This window comes from Zingiber officinale, chromosome 4A (assembly GCF_018446385.1).
Source record: "Zingiber officinale cultivar Zhangliang chromosome 4A, Zo_v1.1, whole genome shotgun sequence".
Taxonomy (NCBI): Eukaryota; Viridiplantae; Streptophyta; class Magnoliopsida; order Zingiberales; family Zingiberaceae; genus Zingiber; species Zingiber officinale.
Genome location: NC_055992.1, coordinates 20,296,991 through 20,318,483, shown reverse-complemented (window position 1 = coordinate 20,318,483; position 21,493 = coordinate 20,296,991). Strand labels below are relative to the sequence as shown.

Below are 21,493 nucleotides of genomic sequence, written 5' to 3'. Positions count from 1 at the left end.
TTTTAACCTAATTCTCACCTTAAATTGAACTAAAATTAAATATACTTTAATATTAGTTTAAACCATCTCAGCAAACTCCTCAACTAAACTTTATTTTACATGGAAAATAAAATTGGCTCATATTTTAAAACATATTAGTGACTTATCTTATACGTCTCAAAGGCATTGTTATCAAACTCTTTTGTACCAATTATTTGTAACAATGATTATCTAATCTCCTCGCCCAAATCCACAAGAAACGCGAGATAGATCCACAAGGGCCCACCCAAATCTAATCACTACCATTTTCCCCGTCCATTCCTGATCCTACGGTTGATATCAAAACCACTCCGCCGTCCCTCATCCCCTCTTTCCCTTGAGTGCTCGCCAGTGCTCTGCTTCCTTCCAAGTTTCCACCATCAACTTCGCCTCTCCTCCAAGTTTATTGCGTTTATAAGCATAATATTCGTGCTAGCTAAGTCCAAACTTCGATTCTTCTCTCCCACTTTAATTGCAATACAAACAAAATTTTATAAGATCGCATGCAATTTTTTTCCTGGTCTCGATCTTTTCTGGGAATAAGAAGATATGCGCATAGATTTCAGCTTATTTCGAGACTGTAAAAATCAAGTTCGAAGAGGTAATGTTGCATGTTTATATATACGAATTGCACATAATTAATTAACGTGCATTAATATCATGCAAATTTCAGGAAGAAGATGTGAAGTTGTTGCACCGATCGCGGCTTCGAGCTTCGACCTCACAGAGGAGTATGCGAGCGCCTTCCGCACCGAGTCATACCACGAGTTCTGGGCGCAGGTGTTGGACCACGAGTTGGAACACGGCGCCGCCCTGAAGCTGCCGATATCGGCGAGGAGAGGAAAGAGCGTCGGTGGCTTCCTCGCTGAGAACCTCCTCAGCCCCGACCAGACTACCGTCTCCAAAATCCTCGGCCACCTCAAGCCGGGCTCCCTCTGGCTGGAGACGCGCGCCCTCCTCACCGATTACTACGCAGGGACAGCCGACGCCTCTCTCCTCTTCGGCCTCCTCTTCCAGGAAATCGACAGAACGCGCCGCCGCTTCCGCCCGCTCAAGGCCGCGGTGCACTCCCTCCTCTCCGGGAGCCGCCCTTCTCGCGACGCCCTCCGAGCCGTCGGTGATTACGTGAGCAAATCCGGCGACGCCCGCTTCGATCCTTTCGGCGTGTCTCAGAGCAAGTTCCAGTCGGTTCGGGAGAGGTCCGTCAGCCTGCTCGACCGGCTCGAGTCCGGCCGGAAGAAGGCGCGAGCGAAGCGGCAGCGTCTCCGCCGGATCAAGCGCGCGGCGGCTTCCGTTTGCGTGGTCGTGTTCGTAGCGTCGGCGTCGATTGTCGTCGCCTGCGTGCCTATCCACGCCGTCGTGGCCGCGGCGGCGCTGCCAGGGCTGGTATCGGCCGGAGTGGGTCGGGGTGGCAGGTCGGCTCGGCGGCTAGACCGTGGGATCGCGCAGTTGGATGCGGCGGCTCGGGGGGCGTACATACTGAACCGGGATTTGGACACGATAAGTCGGTTGGTGGCGCGGTTGCGCGACGAAGCAGAGCACGCGAGGAGGCTGCTGCGGCTGTGCAAGTGGGGCGGCGGCGACGAGGAGGAAGGCGGCGGAGGGAGGTGGATGACGGAGGAGGTGGTGCAGCAGGCGGTGAGAAGCGTGGGGAGCTTTAGCCGACAGCTGGATGAGCTGGAAGAGCACTTGTATCTCTGTTTCATGACCATCAACAAGGCCAGGAAATTAGTTATGCAAGAAATTTTGTTTGCTAATTAATTAATTATATTTCAGGGTTCCAATTTAAGTGATCCATTTGCGAAATAAAATTAAAATTAATGAATGAATAAAGTAAAAATATTATTGATATGCTTGATCGTAAAATAAATTTAGACAGAACACTTTTATTCATTATTTTTTTTTTGGGTGAATGCTAAATCAAAGAAAAATTGTAAGGAAATAATTTTAAAATTTTTTCTAAAAAAATAATCTGACGACTATTTATTTAAAGATTAGTCTATTGAGAAATTAAATTATTCTTTTGTAAATCATTCCTACTAAATTGACTAAATTTAGATATCTCTCGTGATGTCTTATTCATTGATAAAGGAATATTATTTTTTTTATTATAAATAAAGGAATGATCTTATCAACTTCATCCCTTGTTGGAAATTCAGTTTCGAAAAAAGTAACATCTCTTAATTCTATTTCAGAAATGATTCCATTGTATTGCTCACCAATGAAGACATAACCCTTAGAAGTATCAGAATACATTATAAAGATATACTTCTTACCCCTATGTCCTAATTTTTCATATTTGTGAGTATTATCATGAACGTAGGTAACTGATCTCCAAGATCTCAGATTACTCAAATCTGGTTTTCTGTCTGTCCAGTGTTTATATGGAGTAAATGGAACAAATTTAAAAGACACTCGATGAAATATATATATGTTGCAGCTAATAATGCATCTCCCAAATAGGAGATCAGCAAATTTGCATGAGTCATCATAGACCTAATCATATTTAGAAGAGTTCAATTTCTTCTTTCAGCAACCCCATTTTACTGTGGATTTCTAGAAATAGTTAGATGTCTAATGATCTTTTTCTCATTACATATTGTCTTGAATTAATCAGACAAATATTCATTCCCATGATCAATGCATAAGGTTTTAACCTTATGTTCTAATTAATTCTCAATTTCATCCAAACAACGATTAAAGCAATCTAATACTTCAGATTTATGAGAGATCAAATACATATGACTAAAACGTGTGAAATCATCAATAAATATAACAAAAATAAAAACTTCCATGTCTAGCATTCACATTCATTGGACCATAAATATTCTAATGAATTAATTATGATCCGGCGGTAAGAACAGGGGACCCCCGTTTCGAGAAGTCAACGCCACGTGGAAGTTAAAAGGTTAAAAGGACTATCGGAGAAGGGTGGACCGACAGGACGATCGGAAAAGGTTGGACCGACCGGACGACCGGAAAAGGGTGGATCGACCGACCGACCAGCCGACCGGTGTCTAACTGAAAGCAAAGGCACCCCGGCGGGAGTCGGAGTTACGACGCTCATGTTGAACAGGATCGTATGGCCGAGCGGATAGCACGCTTGCCCGAAGGCATAAAGTAGCAATACTGCTAAGTCTCCACAGAGCACACTACCGGGAATCTCCTAAGTGGACCAGCACATGTGACCGGCCGGACGTGAGGGGACTGCCGACCGGCCGGACACTCGGCAGGGAGTAAGAAGAGAAAAGGACAAAGAAACATCTTCTGACAGCGGGTATGTTCGATGAGCAGACCATACGCAGGATCTTATGACAGAGAGTTCCGCTGTCCCATCAGAGATGTGCTCGGACTGTAGCAGTATGGTGTTAGGTAAGCTTTTTTGACAAGCCCATACTGAGGTATGGGCTGAGGACACGTAGTCACCTCGGTATGTGTGCGTGAGCCCCTTCCCAGCTCTATATAAGGAGCCTCACACTTCGCTAGAGGTACGTATTCTTGCATATTCAGAGCCACTTCTTTGTTGTCCACTTGCCTGACTTGAGTGTCGGAGGGTCGTCGTCGGGAACCTCTTCTCGGCCCGACTTCTTTGTAGGTTCGCCGGAGCTCCATACGACCGGTCGGAGATCTACGTCAGCAACTAGGAGAGCGCCACGTGCCCAGCGTCCGTTGATTCAGCGATTCGGACAGGATCAATTTGGCGCCGTCTGTGGGAACTTAACCTGCATCCGATCAGAAGCAATGGACGAAGCTGGACGACCGCACTCGGTGATGCTCTCCACAGAAGAGCTCGACGCTCTGATCGAGACAAGAGCAGCTAAGCTTGTGGAACAACAGAGACAGAAGTCGCAAGCCGAGCGGATTGAGCAGCAGGCGACATCAGTATCAGGGGGCCGAGCGGAAGCACCTCAGGCCACGGTTCCATTTCATCGGGCCCTATTCCGCACGCCTCCGGAAGCCGCAGCAGTTAATCGTGATCGAGGATCTTCATCAGACGAAGTGCCAATACGAGACAACAAAAAAGGCAAGGCCCCCCGAGCAGATCAACCGGTAATTCTCGGAGGCCATTCTGCGAGACCCTCTGCCAAAACACTATGTGCCCCCGGCGATCGGTGAATACAACGGAACCACCGACCCGAACGATCATTTGGGTAAGTTCGACAACACAACTACCCTTCATCAGTATACAGATGGAGTGAAGTGTCGTGTTTTCCTTATCACCCTCTCGGGATCGGCTCAACGGTGGTTTCGGAGGTTGCCGGACGGATCCATCACAAGTTTCAAAGACTTCTGCACGGCTTTCCTCCACCACTTTGCAAGCAGTCGGCATTATCAGAAGACAAGTTCAGCCTGTTCGCCATCAAGCAAGAGCCCCGAGAGCCGCTCAGAGCTTATATCCAGCGATTCAACCACGTGGCCATGGACATTCCAACGGCCACCTCAGAAACGATGATGAACGCGTTCACGCAAGGCCTCGTGGACGGTGACTTCTTCCGATCGCTCATTCGGAAGTCGTCCCGAGACTACGATCATATGTTACACCGGGCCAATGAATACATCAATGTGGAGGAAGCCCAGGCGGCTCGAAGGAAAGAAGTCCCAACTGCCGAGCGGAAGCCTGTCACTCGTCCAGAGCCGCCCAGAGGACCGCGGGCTGAAGCAATCCGCTCTCACCATGCGAGGTCCCATGTCCAAGAGGTAGTGGCCGAGCGGCCCAGACCAAAGAAAAAGGTATGGACCCTATGTTTTGCTCATTCCACCGGACGGATACGCACAATACAAGAGATTGCCGGAGCCTTCCTCTGATCGCCCACCCCGTTTCCCGGAGTGGCGGCCGTCGATTGCCATCATCCGACAGGCGACAGAGACCTTGTGAAGCCGATCGGATGATACCCGACAGGCGGCAAAGACAGACTCCTGAGCAGCATCATACTCCGAGGCGTGAGAATCCCCGGATGTCTAGGGAGTGGCCTAGACCGTCCGCTCGGGAAGAAGAAAATAGAAACAACACTTCCCGAGGCGAAATCAACATTATAGCTGGCGGGCCGACCGGAGGTGACTCTAACCGAGCAAGGAAGGCGAGCGTCAGGCAGCTCCAGATCCATGCGGTCGGCTGCAGTCAGGAACGGGCGAGCAGACCCGAATCAGCTTCGGGCCCAGGGACTTGGAGGGAGTTGAAGTGCCTCATGACGACGCCCTTCTCATCAAAGCAATAATAGCCAACTACACTATTCACTGCGTTTTCATTGATACAGGAAGCTCGGCCAATATTATTTTCAAAAAGGCCTTCGACCAATTGCAAATTGATCAAGCCGAGCTGCTGCCCATGACAACCCCCTTTACGGGTTTACGGGCAATGAAGTTCGGCCGGTCGGACAGATCCGGCTGACCATTTCGCTGGGAGAGGAGCTGCTCAGAAGGACGCGGACTGCAAACTTCGTCGTGGTCGACTCCCCCTAGCATACAACGTTATCTTGGGGCGACCGGCGCTTAGCGAGTTCCGAGCGGTCGTCTCTACCTTCCACCAGAAAATCAAGTTCCCCGTGGAAGATAAAGTGGGAGAAGTACGAGGAGACCAGCTGGTGGCTCGGCGATGCTACGTCGAGATGGTCCAAGCTGACCTAAACTCCGCTCGGAAGAAGCCACGGATCGAGGTGAACGCTATAACCGAAAAACCACCCTCTTTGATTTATGAAGATAAAGAGGAAGTGCAGATTCACCCGACCCGATCGGAGGCCACCACATTTATTGCGGCCGATCTGGAGGCAAGCCAGAAAGAGGAAGTGATCAAATGACTCGAGAGAAACTGTGATGTCTTCGTTTGGTCGACGCATGAGCTACCCGGAATTTCGCCGAGTATAGCGCAGCACGAGCTTCACGTTCGACCGGACTCTCGGCCGGTGAAGCAAAGGAAGAGGGACTTCAGCGCTGAACAAAATGCCATCATCCGAGCGGAGGTCGAGAAGCTCCTGGAGGCCGGCCACATACGCGAGGTTCAGTTCCCGAGCTGGCTGGCGAACGTGGTACTAGTCTCCAAGTCGGGCAACAAGTGGAGAGTGTGCATCGATTTCCGGGATCTCAACAAAGCGTGCCCGAAGGATTTTTATCCTCTGCCCCGGATCGATCAACTGGTGGACTCCACAGCCAGCTGCGAGTTGATATGCATGCTCGACGCTTATCAGAGCTACCATCAAGTGTCGCTCGCCCGAGAGGATCAAGAGAAGGTCAGCTTCGTTACAGCCGACGACACTTATTGCTACAATGTGATGCCCTTCGGACTGAAGAACGCGGGAGCAACTTACCAGCGCTTGATGAACAAAGTGTTCAAGGAGCAGATCAGACGAAATTTGGAAGTGTACATGGATGATATTCTCATCAAGTCCATCCGAGCGGCCGATCTCTTTGAAGACATGGAGGAGACTTTCCGAACACTGCGGAAATATGGAGTTAAGCTGAACCCTCATAAGTGCCTGTTCGGAGCAAAAGGTGGGCGATTTTTGGGCTATATAGTGACCGAGCGGGGCATCGAGGCAAATCCCAGCAAGGTGAAAGCATTACAAGATATGCCGCCCCCAAGAAATCTGAGGGAAGTGCAGCGCTTGATCGGTTGGATAACAGCACTGTCCAGATTCATCTCAAAGACAGCCGACCGGAGCCTCCTGTTTTTCAAGATCCTGCGCAAAGCCACTAAGTTTCATTGGGATGAAGAATGCGATCGGACGTTAGAAGAATTGAAAACATATCTGAACTCTTTGCCTGTGCTAGCCAAGCCAGCTGTGGGTGAGCCACTTTGTATCTATCTATCTTCAACTGAGCAAGCAGTGGGCTCGGCATTAGTGAGGGCGAGCGGAGAAGAGCCTGTGTATTTCTTAAGCCATATTTTAAAAGACGCTGAATCTCGCTACACTGGGCTCGAGAAGCTGGCTTTTGCTTTGGTCCTCGCCGTTCGGAGACTTCGCCCCTATTTCTTGGCACATACTATCATCGTCCGGACGAATAGCCCTTTGGGAAGAGTGCTGTTGAACCCAGAGGCATCCGGACGGCTCATCAAATGGACCACGGAGTTGAGCGAATTCGACATTCAATATCAACCCCGTTCGGCGATAAAGGCGTAGTCCTTGGAAGATTTTGTCACAGAAGTACAAAAGCCAGAGCCCGAAGCTATGTGGAAAATATTTGTGGACGGATCGTCCACTCGGCTCGGGAGCGGGATTGGTGTAGTATTGCTATCTCCACAAGAAGAACGAATGCATCTATCCGTTCGGCTGGACTACAGAGCCACAAATAACGAAGCGGAGTACGAAGCCCTCATAGCCGGCCTGCAGGCAGCCCGGCATGTAGGCAGCCCGGCATGTAGGAGCTGGTCGAGTGACAATTCATTCGGACTCCCAGTTGGCCGCTCAGCAACTCTCAGGCACTTTTGAGATTAACAACGCTCGGCTCAAGCTCTACGCTGAAGCCTTTGAAAAGCTCAAGGCCAACTTTAGAGAGGTTATTATCCAGAAGATACCCCGAGAGGAGAACCAGGCTGCAGATGAGCTAGCTAAACTCGCAAGTTCAATATCCTCGGTCGTCATCCAGCAGCCAATTGAACAAGTATCTTTGGTGGCGCACGTCGACCGGATGGAGGGCCTCACGTTTCCGAGCGATTGGAGGACACCCATCATGGAGTTTCTCCGCTCGGGTGCTACACCGTCCGATTGGGATGAAGCCCAGCTACTGAGGAGGAGAGTTGGCCGATTCACACTCATTAGAGATCAACTCTACAAGAAGGCTTTCTCCCGCCTGCTTTTGAAATGCGTGAGATCGGAAGACGCGGCGTACATCCTCCAAGAAGTGCATCAAGGATCGTGCGGAGGGCATCCGGGCGGACGATCGCTGGCTAAGAAGATCCTACTGGCCGGATACTTTTGGCCGACCCTGCAAGCAGACGCCGCTCGGACCGTCGCGACATGCCTTTCCTGCCAGAAGTATCATAACTTCTCCCACCGACCGGTGGAGGAAATGAAAGCAGCTACCGTGTCCTGTCCGTTCGACCAATGGGGAATGGATATTGTGGGTCCGTTTCCTATGGTGACTGGGCAGCGGAAATTTCTACTGGTGACGGTCGACTATTTTTCCAAATGGGTGGAGGCCGAGCCGCTAGCCAAGATCACCGAGCAGATGGTCAAGAAGTTTATCTGGCAACATATAATCTGTCGGTTCGGCATCCCTCGCCGGCTCGTATATGATAACAGACGACAGTTCGTAGGGAAGCAGCTCGAAGAATGGTGCGAAAGTTATGACATCGAGCAACACTTTACTTCCATGGCGTATCCCCAGAGCAACGGCCAAGCGGAAGTAGCCAATCGGGAGATTCTTCGCATTCTTCGGGCTCGGCTCGACCACATGGGAGGAAGCTGGGTGGACGAGCTGCCGGGCGTCTTATGGGCTATCCACACGACCCCAAAGGAAGGAACAGGCGTCACTCCATTCCATTTGGTGTATGGCGGCGAAGCGGTGATCCCGGTTGAAGTTGGTGTCGAGTCCGTCCGGATCCAGAATTATGATGATGGTAACACCGAGTGGAGGAACATGGAGTTGGATTTGGTCAATGAGGAGCGAGCCAAGGCGTCCGTCCGGCTGATGGCGTACCGGCAAAGAATGAAGCAGAACTACAACCGGCGCGTGATCCCTAGAGCATTCCAAGTTGGCGACCTTATCTGGAAGAAAGTAAAGCCGGTCGGTGACGTCGGCAAACTGGAAGCTCCTTGGGCGGGCCCCTTCAAAGTCATCGAAAAGCTCCGCTCGGGTGCTTATTATTTGGAGGATGAAGACGGACGGCGGCTAGATCGACCATGGAGCGCGAATCATCTCCAGCCATACCGAGCTGGGTGAGAGGTGCGCTGATGTAATTTTACATATGTTTTGGTCACCTATGTCCTTGTAATGCAGGAAGCAGAAATGATAAAAGGATGGCAAATAGCTTCGCCGAACGGCAGTGTTAAAATTAGCCTTAAAGGCCGTCGAGCTCCGACGTTAAAAATCGAGAGTCGAGCCGGCGACTATAAACCCTCTGAGCGGAAGACCGTCGAGCTCTGACGTTAAAAATCGAGAGTCGAGCCGGCGACTATAAACCCTCCGAGCGGAAGACCGTCGAGCTCTGACGTTAAAAATCGAGAGTCAAGCCAGCGACTATAAACCCTCTGAGCGGAAGACCGTCGAGCTCCAACGTTAAAAATCGAGAGTCGAGCCAGCGACTATAAACCCTCCGAGTGGAAGACCGTCGAGCTCCGACATTAAAAATCGAGAGTCGAGCCGGCGACTATAAACCCTCCGGCCGGAAGACCGTCGAGCTCCGACGTTAAAAATCGAGAGTCGAGCCGGCGACTATAAACCCTCCGAGCGGAAGACCGTCGAGCTCCGACGTTAAAAATCGAGAGTCGAGCCGGCGACTATAAACCCTCCGAGCGGAAGACCGTCGAGCTCCGACGTTAAAAATCGAGAGACGAACCGGCGTCTATAAACCCTCCGGCCGGAAGACCGTCGAGCTCCGACGTTAAAAATCGAGAGACAAATCGGCGTCTATAAACCCTCCGGCCGGAAGACCGTCGAGCTTCGACGTTAAAAATCGAGAGACGAACCGGCGTCTATAAACCCTCCGGCCGGAAGACCGTCGAGCTCCGACGTTAAAAATTGAGAGACGAACCGGCGTCTATAATCCCTCCGGCCGGAAGACCGTCGAGCTTCGACGTTAAAAATCGAGAGTCGAGCCGGCGACTATAAACCTCCAAGCGGAAGACCGTCGAGCTCCGACGTTAAATATCGAGAGTTGAGCCGACGACTATAAACCCTCCGGACGGACGAATTCAATAAAGAGGTTTCACGCGTGAGTCGTTTAGTTGATCGGCCAAGTACCCAAAAGTACTTGATCAACATCCAGCGAACAACCTCTTCTGTCGAAGCAGGACATATTCGGCCGAGCGGAAAAGTTACGCAAAATACTTCGTAAAAATCCCTTTCGAACACACAAGAGGTGTGATAAGGGGCGAGCAGACGGCATGCGCATTGATTAGCAAAAGAAAAAGCAAGAAAGGATAACATTAAATAAAGTAAGGCCGAGCGGCCGAGTTACAAAAGGTGATAGTTTTTTGCTGAGCGGCCAGGTTACATTTAAGCTTCTATTATAAATAATCGTAAAGATCCTTCGGGATGTTGTCGAGGAGTACCACTTGATCTACGGCCGGGATAAGAGCAGAGTCGGGAAGAAGACCCTTGGACTTTAAATATGTGTTGGTGGCGGTCATAGCAAGGTCAAAAGCAGTGTACGTTCGCTCGCAAACTTTCTCCGAAAATTCGGGCGAGCGGATGTAATTCTGTCTCAGGGCAGCGACCCGGCTTGGCTCGGCCTCTTGATATTCTTTAAAGGCCGCTTGGGAGGCGGCGAGGGACTCCTGCAGAGTTTGCAATTCGTCCTTATGCTTGTTTGCATCGGCCGAGCGGCCCGCCTTCTCTCCATCTAGCTGCTCCATCAACTCTTTAACTTTCTGCTCCAAGCCCCGAGCCTCGACATTCTTTTTCTCCAGATCAGAGATAGCCGTGTTCTTCCGCTCAGTCGCCAGGCTTATCTTGCGATCTAGAGATTTATTCACGCGCTCGAGCTCGGCCAATGTGTGAGCCTGATCGGCTGTCTTCTTCTGCTCGGCCACCAACAAATCTTGGGCCTTCTTCAGCTCCTTCTGCAGATTGGTGTACGAAGGGCCTTGGGAGCCTGGCGGACCGCCTGCAGCCTTCAGTATTCTCAATTCTTCGTCCACCATCGCCAGGCGGTTGGAGATAGCTATCTCTTCTACCCATCTCTGCAATTAACAAAATCATTAATAGGCCGATCGGAAAGAATGCATAAAAAACTTGGGAGAAAACGAACTTACCCCCGTGCCCTCTTGCATGTGGTTGTTGGCCAAATTGTGGAGGGGGATCATCGCGACGCGCGCCCGAGCGTCGGCCCACATTTCGGCTAGGGGCCCCTTCAGGGTGATTGTATGCTCGGGCGCGGTAGGCCGCTCGGACTCGGGTAAAATCTCCTCGGTGGGGAGATGCAAGGTGACCCTAACAGTGCGGCCATGGCTGGGGGTCGTCCGAGCTGAGGATGGAAGAGGATCGGAGGCCGGCGCAGAAAATTAGGATAAAATTGCTGAACGTTGGACTCGGCGGGAAGTGGGTGAAAGGACGCTGATTTGAACGACCTCAAGAGGGTCCCCCGGCGCGCCCAATTGAGATGGGGTCCGGTCGGATGAGATAGCTTCGACCTCTGGAGCCTTGCCGAGAGCGCTTGCAGTGATCCGGGCGGATGGCTGAATCGCGGACGTAGCCGACCGAAGGGGAGTCTCCACTCGGCGCCTCTTTTGTTGGAGAGGCCGCTCTTCTTCCTGAGCGGAGCCTTCCTCCCGAGTGGAAGGTTCTTGGCTAACAGTTGCGCTAGCCGCTGTCTCTGGGAGAGAAGCCTGAGAGGCCGACTCGCCAACATTTGTCCCACTCTCTTCTTCATTAGAGCCGACCGGCTGGATGCCGAGCGTCTCCATTTCCTTTGGCCGCGGCAGCTTCAAGTGCCGCCGCCTTCCTCTTCAGAATACCAGCCATCACCGACTCCATGACAATATTCGCTGCAAAGGAAAAAGGAAAAAATCAGTTAGCAAGCAAGGCAAATGTACAAGTAAAATTCTTACCGAAGCCGCTCGGGAGGGGGGTTCTGATCGGACTCAGGCCGAATATGTACATAACCCCTTCTGGAAGGAATTTGTTGATGTCAAACCGCAGACCGGCAAGCATGTTGGCGGCGTGAAGATAATCCGGCCGGGTCTTGAATCTTTTGAGTTCGGGGAGAGAGGATTTCCGACCTGCCATTGGGTTCGGAAGGGAGCCCGCTCGGGAAGGCGAATATAAAAATAGAATTCTTTCCAATGTTTATTGGAAGAAGGAAGTTTATTGAAGAAAACTAAGCCGGTCCGAGCCTGGAACATGTAAGTGCCCGGCTCGGACTGTTTAGGGTAATAGAAATAATAGAAGACCTCCGGTCGGAGGGGAATGTTATGGATCTTGAATAAGACGATAACGCCGCATAGGAGGCGGAAGGTATTGGGGACTAGGCTTCCGAGCGGAATGCCGAAAAAGTTGCGAACTTCTACAAAGAAGGGATGGATTGGAAATCGCAGACCGGCTGTAAAATGGTCGCGGAAAACACAAAAAGCTCCGCGCGGCGGTTTGTGTGGCCGAGCGGAATCTGTGGGTAGGATGATTTCAAGGTCGGAGGGGATGTCATAACTATTAATCAGAACATCGGCGTCGCGCCGATCGAAGCGCGACTCCATGGTAGTGTACCATGGGCCGAGGGCTTGGTCTTGTGGCTGGGAAGAGCTAGCCATTGTCCGAGCGGACGAAATAAAAAAAGACGAAAGAGGATAAAAGGAAGAAGATGGCAACGAAACAGTACCCCGAGGACGAAAACTTGGCCGGGAACCAAAGAGGAAAAGAAGAACCTTACAATGAGGAGGATCGAAGGAAGAACGCCGGAGATCGTCGGAAAGCAGAAGAACAGGATCGCCGGAGCGCTGAAAAGGAAGAAGCGGGAGGCACGCGACAGCAGAAGTGAGGCGAAGGAAAGAAGAGAAGGCTTTATAGGGTAGAGCCCGAGCGACCTCCACCGTTGGATCCAGGTCGCGAGAATCGGAGCACGCATCACGCCGTTCATTTCGAACCGCCTCAATCCCATCAGAGCACCACGCCGCCGCCGTACAACGACGACAGCACCGCCACGTGGCCTTTAGCCACTGGGACGCATTTAATGAGCGCGTGCTCGACCTTCCTGATGGAGATTGGCGAAAACTTCGAAGAGATGCTGAGGAATGTGGGCGTTGACTGGCGTTTTAGCTACCCCCTTTTTTTTTCCGAGCGGATGGTAGTTGCAGGACGCCACTCGACTCAACTGATGGTCCAGTCAGTCAGACTAATCGCCTCCTTCGACTAGACTTGAAGGGGAGGCAAGTGATCCGGCGGTAAGAACAGGGGACCCCCGTTTCGAGAAGTCAATGCCACGTGGAAGTCAAAAGGTTAAAAGGAATATCGGAGAAGGGTGGACCGACCGGACGACCGGAAAAGGTTGGAACGACCGGACGACCGGAAAAGGGTGGATCGACCGACCGACCGGTGTCTAACTGAAAGCAAAGGCACCCCGGCGGGAGTCGAAGTTCCGGTGCTCATGTTGAACAAGATCGTATGGCCGAGCGGATAGCACGCTCGGCCGAAGACATAAAGTAGCAATACTGCTAAGTCTCCACAGAGCACACTACCGGGAATCTCCTAAGTGGACCAGCACATGTGACCGGCCGGATGTGAGGGGACTGCCGACCGACCGGACACTAGGCAGGGAGTAAGAAGAGAAAAGGACAAAGAAACATCTTCTGACAGCGGGTATGTTCGATGAGCAGACCATACGCAGGATCTTATGACAGAGAGTTCCGCTGTCCCATCAGAGATGTGCTCGGACTGTAGCAGTATGGTGTCAGGTAAGCTTTTCTGACAAGCCCATACTGAGGTATGGGCTGAGGACACGTAGTCTCCTCGGTATGTGTGCGTGAGCCCCTTCCCAGCTCTATATAAGGAGCCTCACACTTCGCCAGAGGTACGCATTCTTGCATATTCAGAGCCACTTCTTTGTTGTCCACTTGCCTGACTTGTGCGTCCGAGGGTCGTCGTCGGGAACCCCTTCTCGTCCCGACTTCTTTGTAGGTTCGCCGGAGCTCCATATGATCGGTCGGAGATCTACGTCAGCAACTAGGAGAGCGCCACGTGCCCAGCGTCCGTTGATTCAGCGATTCGGACAGGATCAAATTACAATGATGATTCAACCCTAATAGCCTTACTAAATGGTTTCCTAGTGTTTTTTCCAATAAGACAATGCTCACATATAGATAAGTTAACTCTAGCATAAGTGCTGAGTAGACCCTCTTTAGTTATTCTATTTATTCGTTCTTGTCCTATATATCTTAATCTAGCATGACAAACTTCATCATTTACATTAACGTCACTAGTAAGAGCAATATTTGAAAAATAATCATTATTGTCATAATTAATATCTGGTTCTACATCAAGAATCATGAAACCATTTGATATATAACTATACCCTATTAACACAGAGTTAATACTTAGTTCCATACAACGACTGTAAAAGTTTACCCAAATCAAGAATACTAGTAACATAAATTAGATTTTGTCAAATCTCAGGGGTATACAGGACATCATGTAGAAACAAAATACGTCTACCACATAGGTTGAGTTTGCAAGTGCTAGCTCCTTTGACTTTAATCCTTGTATTGTTTCCCATATATATCCATTTGTTATTAGTTGGTACCTAACAGTACTCCACGTATGTAGCTTGACCATGAGTTACATGATTTTTTGCTCTTGAATATATAATCCACAAAGGATAAGAATTAGCAAATAACACCGAACTAGCAACAAAATGCTCAGGAAAAGAAGATAAATATGAATCTAACTTTTTTGGCTCAGTACATTCTCGAGTAAAGTGACTATTTTTGTCACAGTTATAACAACTAAACTTTCTTTTAGGTTGTTTTCCATACTTCTTTCTTTCTTCTTGACTGGGCCTTGCCCAGTAGTAGCACTAACTTCTTTTCCCTTTTCCTTTCCTTTCAAGAATCATCTTTTTTTATTCTTGGATCCAGATGCTCTAACAGAACCTTGAGCTATAAAAGCTTATATAGAAATCCTTGCGGATTATATTCTTTCCACCTCCAGTTCAATATGGCGTGAGACATCAGTAAAAGTCTTGATACATTCGCCATGAGTCAGATTTTATTTCATTATTCCCTAAGAATCAGGAAGGGAACGGAGAACTACATGAACCTGCTGTTCATCAGTCAACTCATGACTAGCAACCTATAAATCCTGAATCATATTTGTCATTTCCCTTAGATGTTGGACCATGATAACATTCGGTCGCTTTTTGTAGCTGTTAAACTTGATTGTCAGCTGACGATGGTTGCTTAAACTAACTCCATTGTACTTTTCTCTCAAGGCAACCCAAATGGCATGAGATGATGGAATGACTCATAATCAAATACTAGGTCATCTACCATTAAATCAATCAATATTCCCTTAGTAGTGAAGTCCATTTTCTTCTATGCCTTATAGGCATCAAGATTACGTTTATTCTATGTTGTAGAGCCATCAATAGGTTCTTCCATAAACTAATTTACCGCCTTTAGAATTTCTTATTCCTCAAGAACATATTGTATCTTGAGGTACTATATTTTATAGTTATCCCCATATAATTTCTCTCCCTTATTAAGTTCATCTATGGTATTCTTAGTAGTCATGATCTAATATAAATAAACACATTATTTAGTAATTCCATGTATTTCATATGTGTTGGTCTTTGGCCAGCAAGAGGGAAGTGAATTACCCTGCATAATATAAAATAAACAAAACACCTTTCTCAACTTTTCAAACTAAATTAAGACTCACTTGTTTAATAGTACACTAATAAATAAGAAAGAAAGTAGAGGCATATTTTTTACTTGGTTTACAATTAGAAGATTGCTAGTCCAAGACATTAAAAACTGATTATCAAATATCCTTTCGACGGAGAAACCTCTTATAACAGTTAAAGCACTAGATCACAAAGTATAAAAGAAGAGAGGATTGTTTACAAGTATTGTATTGATATGGGTTATGATGGAGCGGCCTGGAAAATGAAGTAAAAGTCATGACCGAGAAAGAAAGAAGGGATATATAGCCGAGTGAAGGTTGGACGAGCACCTATGTGCTTACACGCACTTGGTCGGATAAAGCCCGACTGAGCGTAAAGGTATTTAGCATTATATATAGTTTTTAGTATATTATTGGTCGATTGAAGGCCGAGCGAGCACCAGTGTGCGTATATGCGCTCGGTCGGACAAAGCTCGACCGAGCGTAAGGGTATTTAGCCTTATAGAAGCTTTTAGTATATTACCAGCGAGTGAAGACCGAGCGAGCATCAGTATACGTATATGTGCTCGGCCGGACAAAGCCCAACCAAGCGTAAAGGCATTGAGCCTTATATATAATTTTTAGAATATTACCGGCCGAGTGAAGGCCAAGTGAGCATCAGTGTACATATATGTGCACAACCGAGCAAAGCCCGACTGAGCGTAAAGACACTTAGCCTTATATATAGTGTTTAGTATATTATTGGTTGAGAGAAGGCTGAGAGACCATTAGTGTACGTATATGTGCTCGGTCGGGCAATGTCTGATTGGGCGTAAAGACACTTAGCCTTGTTGGATCGAAAACGCTAGAGGGGGGGGGGGGTGAATAGCGCTCGCGGCTCTTTCATGTTTTTCGGAAATCGTTCGAGTAACTAAACATAGCATAAAATAAATGCAAACACACACAGAAGACACAGTCGAATTACTTCGTTCGGAGCCTAGCTCGACTCCTACTCGAAGGCCCGCGGTCGTTGACCGCTTTCGGTGGGAAACAACTATAGAATTGATGATTACAAGATTAATTACAGTTAAGTGCAGTAAGAAAAATTATACCAACGAAGAGTAAATAAGGAACTCTGGAGTTTTAAGCCATTGGAGCAGCAGAGCCTTGTTGAAGCGTACGGAGCAGCACACAAGAGCGCAGGAGATCTTCTGTTCGAGAGTTATTCTATTCGAGATTGATGATCTGAGCTGCACCTCGAGGCCTCCTTTTATAGCTCTGCAAAGTCTGATCCAGATCCCCAAGCTTCGGCATTAAGTTTGACCCGACGCGGATCGGTCGACCGATCCCCTGTTCGGTCGACCGATTAGGCGATCTTCTCCCATCCGATCCGCTCGATCCTCTCGCTCCGCTTCTATCTGGTCAAACTCCATCCGAGGTTCGGTCGACCGATCACCATGTTCGGTTGACCGATCAGCTGTCCTGACTCTGTCAACCTGGCCTGATCCAGACAATGCCCAACCCTGGTTCAGTCGACCGATCCCAAGGTTCGGTCGACCAATCCCCTGGTCCAACCTCTGGAGATCTGATCTGCTGGCTTGTGGGTTCAATCGACCGATCCCAAGGTTCGGTCGACCGATCCTGGTTAGTCCTAACCCTGCACAAAAAGATTAGTTTCCTGCAAAACAGAGTTAGAACACAAAACATAATATATAGAAATAAACTTGACAATCACCGGACTGTCCGAATCTGACTTCGAGTTTCCTACCAGAAACCCTAGGTCGACCCGACGCCTACTGTTCCCTTTTCCGGGGAACGCATCCTCACCTACATCTCTCAGGAGATTTACCTGTTGCCAGTACGATCCTCCAGATCGAATGGACTTTTGCTCAGCGTCCGATGCTTCCGGTCTTCATGCTGGATGTCCGGTCCTCGACCCATTCAGACTTCTACCCGGTTCGCGACACCAGGATTTTAACCTAGGGTTCCCACCCCCTAGGATTTTTGCCCGAAGTGCCGATCCGCCAAGACTTCCCGCACAGGGTTACCACCCCCTATGACCTAGGGTTACCACCCCCTAGGGTTTTCCCTTGCCTAACCGCAGCTAGGACTTTCCTGAAACACTCAGTCATACACATTAGATAACAATTAAACTTAACTTTGAATCCCTTTGCCATTATCAAAACTAAGGTTCGATCGTCGGATGCTTCCCGCACCAATAATCTCCCCCTTTTTGATTATGGCAACCGAAATTTAAAGTTAAGAAAAAAATGCAATAAAGGTAAATATAAAGCTCCCCTTTAATGAGAGCTCCCCCTTAAACTGATTTCTTTTACTTTTGAATTTTTGAATTTTAGTTTAATTTTAAATTTTTGAATTTTAGTTTCCTTTGAATTTAATTTGAATTTCCTTATACTCTCCCCCTTTGCCATATACTATAACGACCCGACCCTCTTGGCCCATTTGGCGGCCCATTTGGCGACCCTCAGGTCGTCGACCGTCGGCCCTTATGTCGTCGGCCCATTTGGCGACCTCTCATGTCGTCGACTGATGGATTCGAACTCTAGACCTCCAGGCTTAAGTATTAGAGTTTATGAATCCTGGTAACCAAGTGAGATGATCTCACTTGGTTACCAGGATTCATAAACTCTAATACTTAAGCCTAGAGGTTTAGAGTTCGAATCCTGGGGGAGGCAAAAATCCACTGGCCAGGGGTGGAAAGTCCTAGTGAGTAACGACACGGCCAAGGGTCGTCGGTCGACGACATGAGAGGTCGCCAAATGGGCCGACGACATAAGGGCCGACGGTCGACGACCTGAGGGTCGCCAAATGGGCCGCCAAATGGGCCAAGAGGGTCGGGTCGTTACAATAAAAAGGCACCTTTTTATTGTAACGACTCGGCCCTCTTGGCCCATTTGGCGGCCCATTTGGCGACCCTCGGGTCGTCGACCGTCGGCCCTTATGTCGTCGGCCCATTTGGCGACCTCTCATGTCGTCGGGCCCATTTGGCGACCCGAGGGTCGACGACATAAGAGGTCGCCAAATAGGCCGCCAAATGAGCCAAGAGGGCCGAGTCGTTACATATACTGAAGTAAAAACTTAGCTTTTCAAATAAATTTTCTTGTAAACATTAAAGTCTAAGTATTTCTTTTAAAATTTTTAAAAAATTTCTTCTAAACTCTAAGTTTAAGAAATAATTTTAAATTATTTTGAAATAATTTTCAATGTATATTTTTAATGTTTTTTAAAGGATTTTCCAAATCACTTGAAAAGATTTTTAAAAGCATTTTGAAATTTATTTTTCAAACGATTTTGAAATTAATTTTCAAAGGATTTTTCAAATGATTTTGAAATTAATTTTCAAAGGATTTCTAAAATGATTTTGAAACTAATTTTCAAAGAATTTTTTTTTCAAATGATTTTGAAATTAATTTTCAAAGATTTTTCAAATGATTTTGAAATTAATTTTTAAAGGATTTTTTCTTCAAAGGATTTTGAAATTAATTTTCAAAGGATTTTAAAATTAATTTTCAAAGGATTTTTTAAATAATTTTTCAATTGATTTTGAAATTAATTTTTAAAGGATTTTTTCTTCAAATGATTTTGAAATTAATTTTCAAAGGATTTTTCACATGATTTTTCAAATGATTTTGAAATTAATTTTCAAAGGATTTTTCACATGATTTTGAAATTAATTTTAAAAGGATTTTTTAAATAATTTTTCAAATGATTTTGAAATTAATTTTCAAAGGATTTCTCAAAGGATTTTGAAATTAATTTTAACAGGATTTTTTAAATGATTTTTCAAAGGATTTTGAAATTAATTTTCAAAGGATTTTTTAAAGGATTTTGAAATTAATTTTGAAATTAATTTTCAAAGGATTTTTCACATTTCAAATGATTTTGAAATTAATTTTCAAAGGATTTTTCACATGATTTTTCAAATGATTTTGAAATTAATTTTCAAAGGATTTTGAAATTAATTTTCGAAGGATTTTTTAAATGATTTTTAAAATGATTTTTCAAATGATTTTGAAATTAATTTTCAAATGATTTTTCAAATAATTTTGAAATTAATTTTCAAAGGATTTTTTAAAGGATTTTGAAATTAATTTTCAAAGGATTTTTCAAATGATTTTGAAATTAATTTTCAAAGGATTTTTTTAAAGGATTTTGAAATTAATTTTCAAATGATTTTGAAATTAATTTTCAAAGGATTTTTTAAATGATTTTTAAAATAATTTTTCAAATGATTTTGAAATTAATTTTCAAAGGATTTTTCAAATGATTTTGAAATTAATTTTAAAAGAATTTTTTTTAATGGATTTTGAAATTAATTTTGAAAGAATTTTTTTTAAAGGATTTTGAAATTAATTTTCTAAGTATTTTTTAAATGATTTTTGAAATAAGTTTTGAAATTAATTTTCAAAGGATTTTTTAAATAATTTTTAAAATGATTTTGAAATTAATTTTCGAAGGATTTTTAAATGATTTTTGAAATAAGTTTTGAAATTAATTTTCAAAAGATTTTTCAAAGGATTTTGAAATTAATTTTCAAAGGATTTTTTAAATGATTTTTCAAATAAGTTTTGAAATTAATTTTCGAAGGATTTTTTAAATTATTTTTCAAATAAGTTTTGAAATTAATTTTCAAAGGATTATTTTTAAATTATTTTTAAAAAAATTTTCAAATAATTTTGAAGTTAAGTTTTAAAAGATTTTTAAATTATTATTATTATTTTTTAATTTGATTTTTAGTTATTAATTTAAGTTATAAGTTTAATTTTAAATTTGAATTAATTTTTGAGTTTGAATTAATTTTTTATTCCTTAGTCATCTCACCCGATCTAAATTTTCAATCAGGGAATCCTATAATTTTTTGTGAGATGATTATCTTTAATTTAGGTTATTTCTAAGGATTAGTTTACATTTGAGTTAAATTTAGGTTTTCCAATTAGTCAATTAAATATGTCTTTCCATGATTGATTCCCAGGTCAGGGCGAGACTCTAGGCCTTCTTGGGTATGAGATCATCCACCCCTTCCTAGACAGAATCGCTCAAAGAAATATATATTTAATTTTCTTTTTGAAACTCCTAGATTTAACTAGCAAGTGTAAATTATGCCTAAATCCTTAAGTTATCCTAGTCTAAGCATGTATATTGCAAGGAAAAATAAATAAACAAGCATCAATCAATTTTATCTACTTATTGAGATAGTTTTTCTATTTGCTCCCCCTGGATCATAGCCTCGATATGGTCTATCAAGGAAATGGATCTGATCCTTGGGGACCCAATAGTGACCAGGTCCAACTTGATTAACCAAGTTTGACTTGGGGACCCATGCTTGAATTATGTTTCTATTATTTCTATTTACTAACGACAAGTATGATTTAAACTTTGTTTTGGTCTTAAATCCAAGTTCGGATTTGCTGTAAATGGCTCGCTGTTTTCCAAGAATCAGATCCAGATTCTTGGAACCCAAGGTGAACCGTTCCAACGTGTCCTTGAACTCTTTAATTTGAGTTTTCAAGTTGAAATTTTCTTCCTAAGTTGTTGGATTTGAGTTGAACTTCCAATTTAAACTGGCTCATTTAAAGAACTCAAGTCAGTCGCTTCCTAAAGGGCTGTTACCTCCTTTTGGAGCGACTTAACCCGGATGTTGGATTTAGCCAACTTCTTAAGTAAGTAAGGAATTAACTTTTGCAAATCAGCTAATTGACTTTCTGCAAGTAAGGCACTTACAATGGGGTTCGGTCCTTCGGAGACGGATGCGTATCCGTGGCTTCGCTCGGACTCAGTTTCTGTAACGACCCGCCTTCTACTAACTAAGCTGTAAGGCCGATCGCTACATTATGCTGTGCTAAATTACTATTGCGGAAATCTGGATTTATTAAAATTTTGCTAAACTGATTACTGGAAAATCTGAACTTAATATTCTAGGTGTACCTAGGAGTTGTACACATGCTAGGGAAGATAATCTATGCCTCTCGGATGTCCTGCTAGCTGTAAT

At 45.7% G+C, this 21,493-nt stretch overlaps 1 protein-coding gene across 1 annotated transcript; it reads left to right on the top strand.

The window, feature by feature from the left end:
* Positions 1–335: 335 nt before the first annotated feature.
* LOC121973189 (UPF0496 protein 3-like) lies at positions 336–1,794 on the top strand. Its single transcript, XM_042524761.1, has 2 exons — positions 336–619; positions 692–1,794. The coding sequence occupies exons 1-2, from the start codon at positions 568–570 to the stop codon at positions 1,777–1,779; spliced, it is 1,140 nt and encodes a 379-aa protein (XP_042380695.1). The 5' UTR covers positions 336–567; the 3' UTR covers positions 1,780–1,794.
* The last annotated feature ends 19,699 nt before the right edge of the window (positions 1,795–21,493 follow it).